General features: G+C 36.0%; 1 protein-coding gene across 1 annotated transcript in view; it reads right to left on the reverse strand.

The window, feature by feature from the left end:
• ptgfrna (prostaglandin F2 receptor inhibitor a) overlaps window positions 1-12406 on the reverse strand; it is a 36608-nt gene extending 24202 nt beyond the window's left edge. The window contains exons 1-3 of the mRNA XM_016568603.1: window positions 12012-12406; window positions 9806-10177; window positions 5776-6192 (exon numbers count right to left, since the gene is read on the reverse strand). Coding sequence (XP_016424089.1) covers window positions 5776-6192; window positions 9806-10177; window positions 12012-12060 — 838 coding nt within the window. The 5' untranslated portion in view covers window positions 12061-12406. The remainder of the gene's footprint in view (window positions 1-5775; window positions 6193-9805; window positions 10178-12011) is intronic.
• Between the last annotated feature and the right edge of the window lie 442 nt (window positions 12407-12848).

Consider the following 12848-nt stretch of genomic DNA (forward strand, 5'->3'; position numbering starts at 1 on the left):
TTTTTTTTCCAATTAAACACAAATGTAATATCATGAAATAAAAAATAAAAAAGGTAATTGCAATTGTCAGAATTGCGAGATATAAACTCACAATTGTGAGTTATAAAGAAATGCATGATATAAAATCAAAATTGCGTGATATGAGGTCAGAATTGTGTTATAAAGTCAAAATTGCATGATATAAAGTCAAAATTACGTGATATAAAGTCAGAATTGCGAGTTATAATGTCAAAATTGTGATAAAGTCAGCATAATAAAAACATGCAATTGTGAGAAAAACATCAGAATTGTGAGTTTTTGACTTTTTTCTTGCAATTTCGACGTTATATAACAACTGACAATTGTGAGTTTCTGAGAAAAAAATTGTGAGTTATAAAGTCAGAATTGCATGATAAAAACTGGCAATTGCGAGAGAAAAAAGTCAAAATTGTGAGAAAAAGTCAATATTACCTTTTTATTTCTTTTTTTCTTTTTTGTTTATAGTGGAAACAAGATTCCATACTGATTGTAGTCCCTGAAAACCAAAAAGCAGTGAAAAGTCCTTGAAAGTCATTTTACAGTATCTGTACAAACCCTGAATCAACACTCAGAATGCCACAGACTGCACAGCATATAAATCAGTTTTGTCTTTCTTTCAGGTATAAGAGGATGTCAAGAAGATCAAGAAGATCATATGGATGAATAATTGAACATCATACAAATAAAGGTTACAAGAGGGAGATTTTTCCAGCGATGCCACAGAAGAACCATTTTTGGTTCCCCAAATATTCTTAAAAAATACTTTTTTTTTGTAATCTAAAGAACCTTTTCCTCTATAAAGAATGTAAAGGTTCCATGGATGTTAAGTTCTTTGTGGATGTCAATAAAGAACCATTATGTATAAGAGTGTACTATGACGAGCTAACATGCCATACATACATATATGTCATACAACATTTTTGTAAAGGATCATGCAGAGTCAGCCGATCATTATCACGAAACGAAGCCTAACCAGATGGCCAGGACAAATTTGAGGTTGACTAGATATCATCCTGCCTATTATAGGAGTTTAAATCATTTTTAAAGTAGTGATTCTTCAGGACTCCTGGGGCCTCATTTATAAAATGTTCAATCAATCTTCAATCTTTACTTTATTTGTCCCTCAAGAGGGAAATTTGTTTTGGGCAATACAGGTAAAACTGCACAACAAAGTACCAACATCAATAATAACAATCACACAGTTGTGTCCCCTGAATCAGAGTTTAACAGCCTTGTAGCCAAAGGAACAAAAGAGTTTTTATAACGGTTATATCTAGACATCGGAATACGAAAACGTCGACCAGATGGAAGTAATTCAAATTCTTGCTGAAGCACATGAGAAGGGTCCCGAGTCATTTTCATTGCCTGTTTAAGAATAACCTTATTAAAAACAGACTGAAAATTGGGATAAACCCTCAGACCAACCACTTTCATAGCAGTACACACCAAACGGTTCAGCTGAGATCTAAGAGTAACTTTCAAATTACCAAACCAGGCTGCTATACCATACAGTAAGATGGATTCAATACAGGCATGATAAAACAACAACTTGACCCTCTGAGCCACCCCAAATAATCTAAGCCTCCTCAAAAAGTACATTTTTTGTTGCACCCTTCTACACAGATTATCCACATGCACCTCCCATGAAAGTTTATTATCCATAAGCAAACCTAAATATTTGTATGATGCAACCTGTCTAACAGGCTTGTTGTTAATCATGATAGGTGAGTGATTGCCTACTGATTTATAATCAAATATAATTTCCTCTGTTTTACTAACATTAATTACAAGACTATGTTATTTACTCAATAACACAGAGTCAGCAATCTCTGTAGTGTAACACTGAAGGTCCTCATCCTTGTACAAACGACCAAGAATGGCAGTATCATCTGAAAATTTAACGATAATATTACCCGGATGGTGACTCCTATATTCATTTGTGTACAATGTAAATAAGAGTGGTGAACAAACACACCCCTGGGGAACACCAATACTAATGGGCCGACATTCGGAGAAAGTCTGCTTGATTTTAACTTGTTGAGTCCTATTCGTAAGAAATGCATGGAACCATTTAATGCTATATGGATTAACAGCCATACTATTTAGTTTGGAGAGCATAAGGTGTGGCTTCACGGTATTAAAAGCAGAGCTCAGATCGAGAAAAAGCAACCTGGCATAAGCCTTTGGATCCTCCAAATGTTTTAAAACATGATGCACCACGGTAAGGATTGCATCATCAGTGCCCCTGTTGATTTGATAAGCGAACTGATAAGGATCAAGATGGTCCCTGACCTCTTCCTTAAGCCTCCCCACCATAATCCTCTCCAAACACTTCATTACAATACAAGTTAAGGCAACTGTACTATAACGTGACTATAATGGGGTAATCAAAATAGTCTAACACAACTCTGTGCTTTTGTCCTCATTTATTTTCATTTTTAGTTTATTGAATTTAACTTTCGCTTTAAAAGCCTTATTTTAGTTTTTAGATTGCAATGTTATAATGTTAGAATGAAATGTGATTTTAACCCTTTTTTGCACATAATATAAAGGCTTACATGGTTACATTCACTTTATTTGTTTTAATAGCCTTTAATATGTATTGTTTTGTTGGAAAACATTGGGTGTTAAGTGAAATATACATATATTAAATACTGATTTTTTAAAATCTAAATACAAAAACGAAAATACCGAGATAAATACCGTATATCGCAAATTGGCCAAAAAATACCGAGATATTAATTTTTGCCCATATCGCCCAGCCCTAGTGTGCAGCGCATTTTATGGAGGACTGTTTCCTGATCCTGGTAGAGTAAACTACAATGCCGGCTGTTCTGACTCACAGACTGTAAGTATGTTTTCATATTTAAATAATTTGCCACTGATGATTCAAAGGTGAGTTTTGAGCAGTGTAGAGTAGCGCTTGTTGTTTGTCTTTCTCCGATCACAAATGCAGACATGGTTTTATGTTTACGCAGCGCGATGCAATGCAACGCGTAAAAAGACAGTATATAATGTACAGTATGTGGAAAATAATGTGTTTTTTGAACCTTAAACCGCATAAACACATTTCATTACACCAAATACACAAAATAATGTTCTTTTTAGCAACATCATATGACCCCTTTAAATAAAGTCATTAAACTTGTTTTCGTATTATAACTTACTAAAACACTCTGTCACCAAGATCTGCTTTCCATTTATGAAGGGTGAAATGTAGTGCACTCAGATAGGGCAGCCAGTGACTCTGTTTGCTTGGTAAACTTCAAACATCCCTCACACATTGCAGTCTGGAGGCCGGTAAGAGGGTCAGAGATAACATCAGACCCAACGGCAAACGAAACTGACTCAATTACCCACAAACACACCGCTGTTAAAACTTTGTCCAGGGGTACTTTTGACAGCAGGCATCTAGTATTTTTTACATAGTTTAAAGGTGAAGTAAGGAAGGGCAGGGTAGAGTACTCTGTGAGAGAAAGTATGTTTGCATGTCTGAAAGTGTTTGGGACTTTCTGTTCCCTGAGGGAATTTCTGGTCTTGTGAGTATGAGATAGAAACCAAAACAAGTGAATACCTATACCAGCAACTGTCATGCAAACGTATCTCTCAATTTTCCATGCATGTTGTGTTGTCAGTAAACTATATCTAGCAAAATCTAAGATGGTGTGATCTGCACACCAGAAGGAATGTGGCCATCCACATGTTATCTTGACAACAAATGGGAGGACGGGGTGAAATAAATCAGAGAAGAATGACGGATACAGACCAAAACGATCACATTTATCGTATATAGTATGAACTCAGAAGACTCAGAATGGCACAAGTCTGGATTATGGACTGCGTATTTAATGATACTTTTATGGTACTTTTTGTCCTTTTGTAGATATACATTGAGCATCCTTAGACATTCCGACTTTGAATAGAATCAGTCATTGCCAATACTTGTAATCCCTCAGGGCCTCTTTACAACTTCAAGTCAAGCTGAGATAAAATGAACACATTTACTGAAGTGAGAGCCACATGAAAGAACTTGGACAGGCAGGAGTGCTTTTAATAAAATACTATAAAAAGGTCACAGCTGCAGTCTAAAAATCCCTTAGAGTCTGCTATCATTGTTCGTAATGCTTCATAATAACAGGGACTTAGAAAGCAGCATTGTCTCCTGTCTGGTGTCTACAGGCAATAATTTATCTTACAAATCCCAGCATAAATTAAAAAGAGTTAAATAAATGGTTTCTGTAACCCAGACAACCGTGCTCATCTCAGGCTCAGATGGCAAACCTAAAGTACGTTTACTGACTTTCTAATGCATATTGCTTACAAAATACTAGGGCTGCACGATAAATCGCATGCGATATTTAACGCGCATCTTGTCAAAATACACATACCAGAGTGAAAAGAATGGTTTTAATGAGAAATAAAATCATTTAAATGTACCAAGCTGATAATGAGTGAGGTTTTATCAGTCAGACAAACTCTCTTTGTCTACACTGCAGGCGAGATTACCAAATAAAAGGAAACAATATCAAGTTTTAAGTAATGTATGAGCGTATAATGTCAAGTTTGATGTTGAAGGTAGAACTGAGTCTATTGAGCATGCTCAGTTTGATCACTGACTCTTAGTTCTGCAAAACCTTTTGAGTCAGAACAAATCACCTTGTTTATAACTGCCACTATGGCTATTACAGTCTTTACTTGATTTGAGGATTAATGTTTTTATATTTAATATGGAATGGATTAATGAAATGTAAAAGCTATAAAGGCTAAGCTTGAACCTCATATTGTTACTAAGCATGGCCATTGGCACACCACACATCAATTTAATGTTTTGCTTGGTCAAAACATGGGGAATTATAACTTGCTTTAGAATTAAAGTCTAAAACATCTATTTAGTGTTTTTTTAAGTGTGATTAGTGTTTCTTTTGGTTAGGTTTGTTCAATTATCTAAATTTACTTAACTACCGCTAAACAATTTTGAGTTTAGTAAACTTCAGAGCCATGCAGTTGTGTAAACTTCTTTAAGGTAGATTATAGTTTATTCAACCCTCTATTTAACTTAATGTCTTAATATACTTGTTGAGGAAGGATAATTTAACTTAAAACTTTCAAAAATTAGTTGGCACAACTGCAACTGCTAAAGTTGAGAAAAATTAAAAAATGCTTTCCAATTGGTTGCTTTTCTTTCTTTTTTTTTTAACTGTATAACACCATCATTTCTGCTGGCGAACTACATTACCCATAATCCAGAAGGAAAATCAAGCAATGACAGTTGCTATTGCCATTGGAATGGAAATTGTGGTAAAAGTGTTCAGCGGTGTTTGCCTACTCCCATGAAATGTTGCGAATAATGTAATTGAGTATTCCTAGACTCTCAAACTATTAAGATTTTTGCTTTGCTTTTTTTTGCAGGAGCTTATGATATTTATTAAAAAATGGATGGAGAAAAGAGGCAAGGCCACTAACTAAAAGGGGACATCTATGTTATCTTACTGGAAATGCCATCACATCTTCTTCACAGTCTCAAGTCATCAAAAATGTAGAATAATCATATCTCATAATAGTACTGCACATTATAACAGAAGGCTACCACTCAGCAGCTCAACATAATACCAGCTATTTTTTAAAGTACAACCTCATAATCATGTTGCTGGTAATGGAGAAATCAGTGTCCCTATGTTTTGTGAATCAAGAACCATAATTGTAGTCACAATCTACTTGCATAATAAGGAATTGAGGAGAGAATGAGATGTGACTCACCTGTGGGTGTAACAACAACCTCTCCCATTTCCTCAGACTTCTCAAGAATCTTACGCCAGTTTCTTCCTTCTTCACCCTGCCTCACCCACTCTTGGGCCATACACACATACTCCCCTTGGTCTGACGGCTTTGCTCTTTGCAGGACCAATCCATAAAAACCACCTCCACGAAGGTCCAACTGAAGTCCACCATCTGTGTAACGCTGAGTGTAGTTGCGTCCTACTTTGATCTTATTATCCGGCCCAAATGTCAAGATTTCCTCCAATGGGCTGCTCCCTTTCCTGATGGACCAGGTAACGGAGAGGAAGGTGTGCTCCGCAAAGCCCCGTGTTGTGTTGCATTGGAGTTCCACTGATTCTCCCTCAGACACCGCTGACTTGGGAATGGCTGGAGCCACCTTCAGACTGTCCCCGATCACTAGACATAACAAATGACACTTTAAAGCAGGCAGGAGAGGGGCTGAAAGATTTCAAATGTGTGTGATTTCTCACAGTCTTGGTTTAGATCATATTGTTATATTCGACAACCGTCCGACCGCTCAAAATAAAAATAAATAAAATAACATAGAATAACTAAAAAAATAAAAGATAATTTCATTTGTTGCCACTAGTGCTACAAAAATTACACACTTAACCTTTAAAAAAAGAGAGCTGGAGTCAATACAAATCCAACATTAATAGGATATGATGAAGGCATTATACTGTATGCATCTTATATTAAACTGAAGTTTGGGGTAAGTTAGTTTTTTTTAAAAGAAATTAATTATTTTATTTAGACGCATTAAATTGATAAAAAGACATTTTGTAATGTTTCTAAATATTTCTATTTCAATTAAGTACTGTTATTTTGAACTTTCTATTGATAAAATAATCCTGAAAAAAAATGCATAATGTTTTTGACAAAAATATTACGCAACACAACAGTTTTTAGGTTTGGATACATATAATAAATGTTTCTTGAGCAGCAAATAATCATATTAGAATGATTTCTGACACTGAACACTGGAGTAATGATGCTGAAAATTCAGCTTTGACATCACATGAATAAATGCATTCAAAAAATAAATTCAGCTATTTTAAATTATAATAATATTTCACAATATTTCACAAGTATTTCTGACCAAATAAATGCAGCCTTGGTGAGAATAAGAGATTTATTTCAAAAACATCAGGAAATCTTACTGACCCCAAACTTTTGAACAGTAGTATGTACCTGAACACTGCTTACAAATATAATTTATGGTTCCTTTCATATGTGAATGCAGAACTGTAGACAGAGCATTTTGCATTTTACAGATCCTGCAGCTTTTTCAATTGAACATGCAAATACATAAATGACACTTAGTTTCCAGGTTTTGTCAACAAGGGAGTGCTATAGAAATGAAGAGACTTTTTAACTCTGATGCTGAAGTTCCTAAACTCATCACATGAACCACTAACAGAACATTTATCTCCAGAACGTTTCTCTCATCAAACTCTTGGGCTATCATCGTTCTCATGTCCTCAAAACTTATGCTCGCATGTTTGTTACAGGAAAAGAGGTTTTGCTATGGTTAACCGTGTGGTTACTAGTACATCACAGCATCAGCTAAAAGAGCCAGTTTGCATTTGACCCTTGCCTTTTCCCACACTCCGTGTCTCTCAGTGTCATAGCGAAGAAGGCTCTCTTTTGGCTAAAGTTTTAGGGAAATTCCTAATGGTGACTGCTTCCTTAATGGTCCTCTATAAAGCCTGACAACATACAATTCTCACAGGGAAAACAAATCTACAAATGAAAGGAAATGTTCACCAAGATATGGACATTATCTCATTTACTGACCCAGAAAATCTATATAAAGCTGGATCAGTCAGATATAATCTTAAATAGTCAGATGTAATGATTCATTAAAGATTTTGATCTATTCATCTCATTATATGTCCCCTGTGTTGTTCAGTGCTCTGCTTGTGCTATTATTTTTCTTTGTTGGTGTGGAAGAGTTCATTTTGTCCATCTCCAAAAGTGGAGTGAAGTGATAATATCAGAATGATGTCTTAAAAAAAAGCTTCAGAGCTCATCCGTTAAGCGCCGCAGGCTTTTACTCTAGTCGACAGAACAAAGAATAAGTCTTTGTATTTTTGTCTTCAAGCCGTGGAGTGCATCATGTTCCATTTAAACCTTCAGTGCAACCTTGTTTCGCTTTATAAAGTCTACTGTAACATATCTGATACACATTTTCTAAGGACTCCAAATAAATCAACGTGATCAAAACTTTACTGAAAGAACTATTGTACACAATATTTTACATGCCATCTGTCATCTGGTTGATAGTTTATACTTTTTAGCAGGTAAAAGGCCTTTTAGTATAATTGTAAAAACATCCCTCTTCAGGTCGTGGTTCACATTTTGCTGTGAAATCTTTACTGATTTTTATGATGTAAACGTAAGAATAAGTTCTATATTTAGTAATATTTCAAGATAACCTTTACTGGATTGAAGCAACTTATATTTACCTGATTAACCATAAATATATATATTTTTTAGAAAAATCATGTTAAAATGTGAGTATCAAATATGATACATTAAGCTTTTGAGAATTTTTTTTTGTTCATCTCTCAACCATCACTGTATTGCAATGCATCATATGTTTTGCCCCCCACAAAAAAAATAAAAAGAGCTTTGATCATAAAACTTAGCATTTAAATATCATCTTAAGACATTTTATTGGTGAATATAAAGTGACAACTGAAATATGCATTTTATGCAAGTATTCTGCCATACTGTTATAAAGATCTTATTGATTTAAATTACAAGCTGATTACAATCAGAATTTCATCTTATTTTTGGTCGTATAAATATCAGCAACTGCATCAAATTTGACACTTTTGCTCAGTTTGGGCCTCTAAATAAAATTGAGGAGTTGTGTCTTCCTCCATGAGTATGAGCTCCATATTCTCCTACTATAAGAGCCATAAAAGACTGAGACTTTGTGTTTTTTTTTAATGATTTAACATGTCAGGCTTTACAGGGTAAAGAAGTTGGAGTGTAGGAGTAGCCTGCTTTTTATTTTGATCAACTCAGTTTAGTTTTGTTTGTATTAGGCAGTTAGAACAGGCCTCTGCTGATGTATTTTTATTTGTATAAGTTATAATTTCTTTGGGACTGGGGTTTTGTTGCTCCAATTAGTCAACCAGGCCCGGCTCCAGAATCAAATCACTGAGGGTGCTTAAATTAGTGAGGGTGCTCTCTCTCTCTCTCTCTCGCATCTACACTTTTGTTATAATGAGATGATTTGTGCTGAACACAACACCTGAACAAAAAATGCGGCGATTTGAGCGGTGAGTGGATTCTAACTTAAAGGCCTCTGATTGGCTGTTGGGTTCAAGAAACCAACAGATATGTTTGTGATTGGCTACATTGCTCAATGCTGCAAAAGACTTTGAAATAGAAACTGATCTCCAGAGCGCAAACCATAAAGCACTGGATAGTTTGCCAAATCTGCAATGAAATGCCATTATTACAGCATTAACTGAGGATGCTATTGATTTCATTTGAGGGTGCTTAGCACCGGGCCTGTAGTCAACCAATAAAGGTTTGCAAGCGCCAACACAGATTTCTAAAGTGCAGGAGCTGATACAATGGCAACATATATAACTCAACTTAATTATAACCAATAATATGCATGAATTTATAATCATTTAAAACACAGAGTCTGAACAAACCCTTGTGATACACAATATTTGCCCAGTGTTGGAACTGGCAGTATGACCAATTTTAATCAACACTGTCAAAAAAAAAAAAAAAAAAGTGAAAAAATTTAAATTCTCATTATTATTTTACAAAATAAAAATATTAAACTAAATGAATGTAATATTCATATATAATATTTGTACCTTTAGGGGTCCAACAGCTTATCACTGGGGCAGTGCCCTCAAAGGGACATATTAGTACCTTAAAGTAGTAATATGTACCTTTAAGGTAGTAATATCGTACAGTGACAATATTTTTTTTCTAGGAGTGAAGTAAACAAAGTCTTATAGCAGGCTTGACTCACCTTTGAGCACCACATCGGCCTGGTAGTTCCCGCTGATGAACGAATCAGTGCTCGGGGTACTGCAGCGATACAGGCCACTGTCGGTTGCTCTGACCTTCTTGAATTTGAGTTCAACAGCAGCATCTCCCAGCTTATTATAACTGATGTCACCACTGTTAACCCGGTCCCTCACTGAAGGGTCCACAAAATTATCGTCAAAGGTAGAGACAAGCGAGAGCGATTTATCACCGGCAAGGATCAAAGACCACTCAAAATCCTGATCTCGGGGTCCCTCGTAGTCAGACACATCACAGCGAATGGAGACAGCTTGCCCCTCTACATGTACCAGAGGACCGACCGGAACCTTCACCACACGGCCCTCACAGACCAACACTGAGAGAAGAAGAGAAGATTTCTCAGGTACACTGTATGTACTAATTAAATACAGGAGCTTGAGTTCTGTAAGACACATTAATGGACTACTGGGAAGAAATACTGTTATGTAGTAAGTCAAATATCAGTATCAGTCAGGATGAGTCATCAATATTTTGTGCCTTTTTTCCCTGAAGAAAGGCTGTAAACACTAAATGTGGTTATGTTAAAAGTTTTTTTAGAAGTACACTAGCACAAAGATGACTTTAAAGAAATATGTGTCTATTTATGGAAATGTTAATTGTAAATAACCATATTAGGTCATGGATGAGTTCAAAGCACCGGAAGGAAAACACACCATCTCATCTAAAAGTGAATATTAACATTTTATTGGGTTGGGAATTAAGTGCTCTGAGACAAATTATATCAGCATGGCAGCTGAAGAGAGAAAATTCACTAACACAGAACAAGCCAAATAATGAGCTGGAACATTACATTGGGGGAAAGAAGCTGAAGAGAAGAGCAGAGGGACAGAAACCAAAACTGAGAGAAGGTGACATGTAACAACTTGCCTCTTCATGAGGGAATGGCTGTTCTCATAAGGTGGAAGAATTCATTCAAGGAACAGAAGACAAACATAGGTAAAATGTTTGCTGTGTTAGGGTCATGCAATTGAGGTCAATATCTGCAGTATTAAAACATGACACAATGAAAGTTGGTAAGTGAGAGCAGGTAAGAGCTGATTATATGAATGATAATGAATGGGAACATGCCAGGGAAATAGGTTTTAATTATCTTTTAAAAGGAAGAAAATGCTTCTCGTCTCTTTTGTTGTTGACGTCAAAAGTCATGCATCCAATCAAACTCTACAGAAGGTTTTAGACAAATGCAGACACGGACATGCTATGGCATTCCCTCATCCTCAAAAATCAAGCATGTATATATTTAGGTTTCAAAGGGACCATATGTAGTTTGTTTCTCAATGTAAACCAAAAATTTTGATAAAAAAAAAAAAAATACATTTTGGTAAATTATTAACTGTTGAGAGCATGAAAACTGAAATTCAAAAGACACTTTTAAATGAAATTGGTAAGTTTTCTACTGTGTCTGTCATATTAATAATTTTGCATACTGTTGGACATATACAGTTCATAAGTAGCCTTATATTAATAAATTTAACTGTTTGGTGTTAAGGCCATTTTTGTCACTTTTGTATGGTAAACTATTTTGGCACTTGACGCCCTGAGTCCTAAAGCAAAACCACCCAAGAACCACTAACATAGGTACAACACATGATTCTTGAAAAACAAGTTTGCGCTATCTGCTTGCAGTAAACATATTTTACACCCGAACTAGCACTGGATCACTTCACAGCCCTAAATTAGAAGCTAAACTCCGGCGGTCGGCATGTAGGCAATATTAGACAACCTGGAGCATTCACACTGTAGTACATCACACACATAAGTTACAATAACTTAGCTCTGAAGGTTGGGTTTCGGGATTTACAGCGGGGAGGGGAAAGACAATACATTTTAAAAGAAAAAGAAAAAAGAAAAAAAACCTCAATCTCATTAACAGACCAATATGTTGTAAACACCTCTCGTTTGACATAAGAATTTGACTGAATTTGAGGTCGAGCTGAAATACAAGCTGATTTGTGTCATAAAATAATACAATAAACAACCATATAAAGAGTTTATAATAAAGACGCAATGTATATCTATAGTTTTTCTTGTTGTCTAAACTAATCAAATACAAATAGGCCTATATACTTTTCACACGCATTTTATAAGCCTCCATGTGACCTTAGAATAATGAGAACAGGCGTTACTTGATCAAGAACTAGTCAACTTACCAAGAGCAAAAATCCAAATCACAGGACGGAGTCCCGTTCCTTTATCCATGTTGTGAAGGCGCGTGATTTTCCCACAGGATCGCCTTTGTCATTCAAACCGGGCAGAGAGTGTGAAATCCTCCTGTGAGAACGGCGAACAAATCTCTCCCGGCAATAAAGTTGAATAAAGTTTTGCGAGCGTCGCGCTGTTTAGTCCTTTAGCGTTGTGAATGGTGATAGATCTGCGCATGCTGCATGATAAAACTCAGGACAGAGGGTTGGATTGGCACAGTCGTGTCCGGAAGTGTGTGTGTGTGTGTGTGTGTGTGTGTGAGTGTGGATATTTTCCCTCTATTGGATAAGGGAGGGGACACGGCCGTGCTGTTCGCCGCAGGTACCGCCGCCGCACCCGTTGCTGAGCAGCGCTGAGTCGTGACAGTGCAGGCACAATACAGGCACTAATTATCTCCCAGAATAACTCAAAAAGTCCAGAGAGACCCCGAACCACCTACTTCTACTTCTATCCTCACATGTTCTCAGAACGGTGCAGCATGAATCATTTATGGCAAGAAATTGCCCTCATTAGCCTATCTGTCCTTTCATCTCTGAGAGAAAGTCATTGCATATCTGTTCTTCTCATCACAGACTGTCTACATACATTTATGCATAAATACAGTGAAAGCCAAAGATTGAAAGTCTATTTTTTTTAAAACTTTGAATGAATTAAAAGTTTTAGGATTTTGATATTTTTTAACAGAAAGGTAAGTTAGGCTGTAAAATGATTACAGTATATTTTATATTCTGCACTATTTCTAGGTCACTTAACATCTATCATGTGAACTCTTTGCACCAACATCA

The sequence above is a fragment of the Sinocyclocheilus rhinocerous genome, unplaced genomic scaffold (assembly GCF_001515625.1).
Source record: "Sinocyclocheilus rhinocerous isolate Xijiao unplaced genomic scaffold, SAMN03320098_v1.1 scaffold1222, whole genome shotgun sequence".
Taxonomy (NCBI): domain Eukaryota; kingdom Metazoa; phylum Chordata; class Actinopteri; order Cypriniformes; family Cyprinidae; genus Sinocyclocheilus; species Sinocyclocheilus rhinocerous.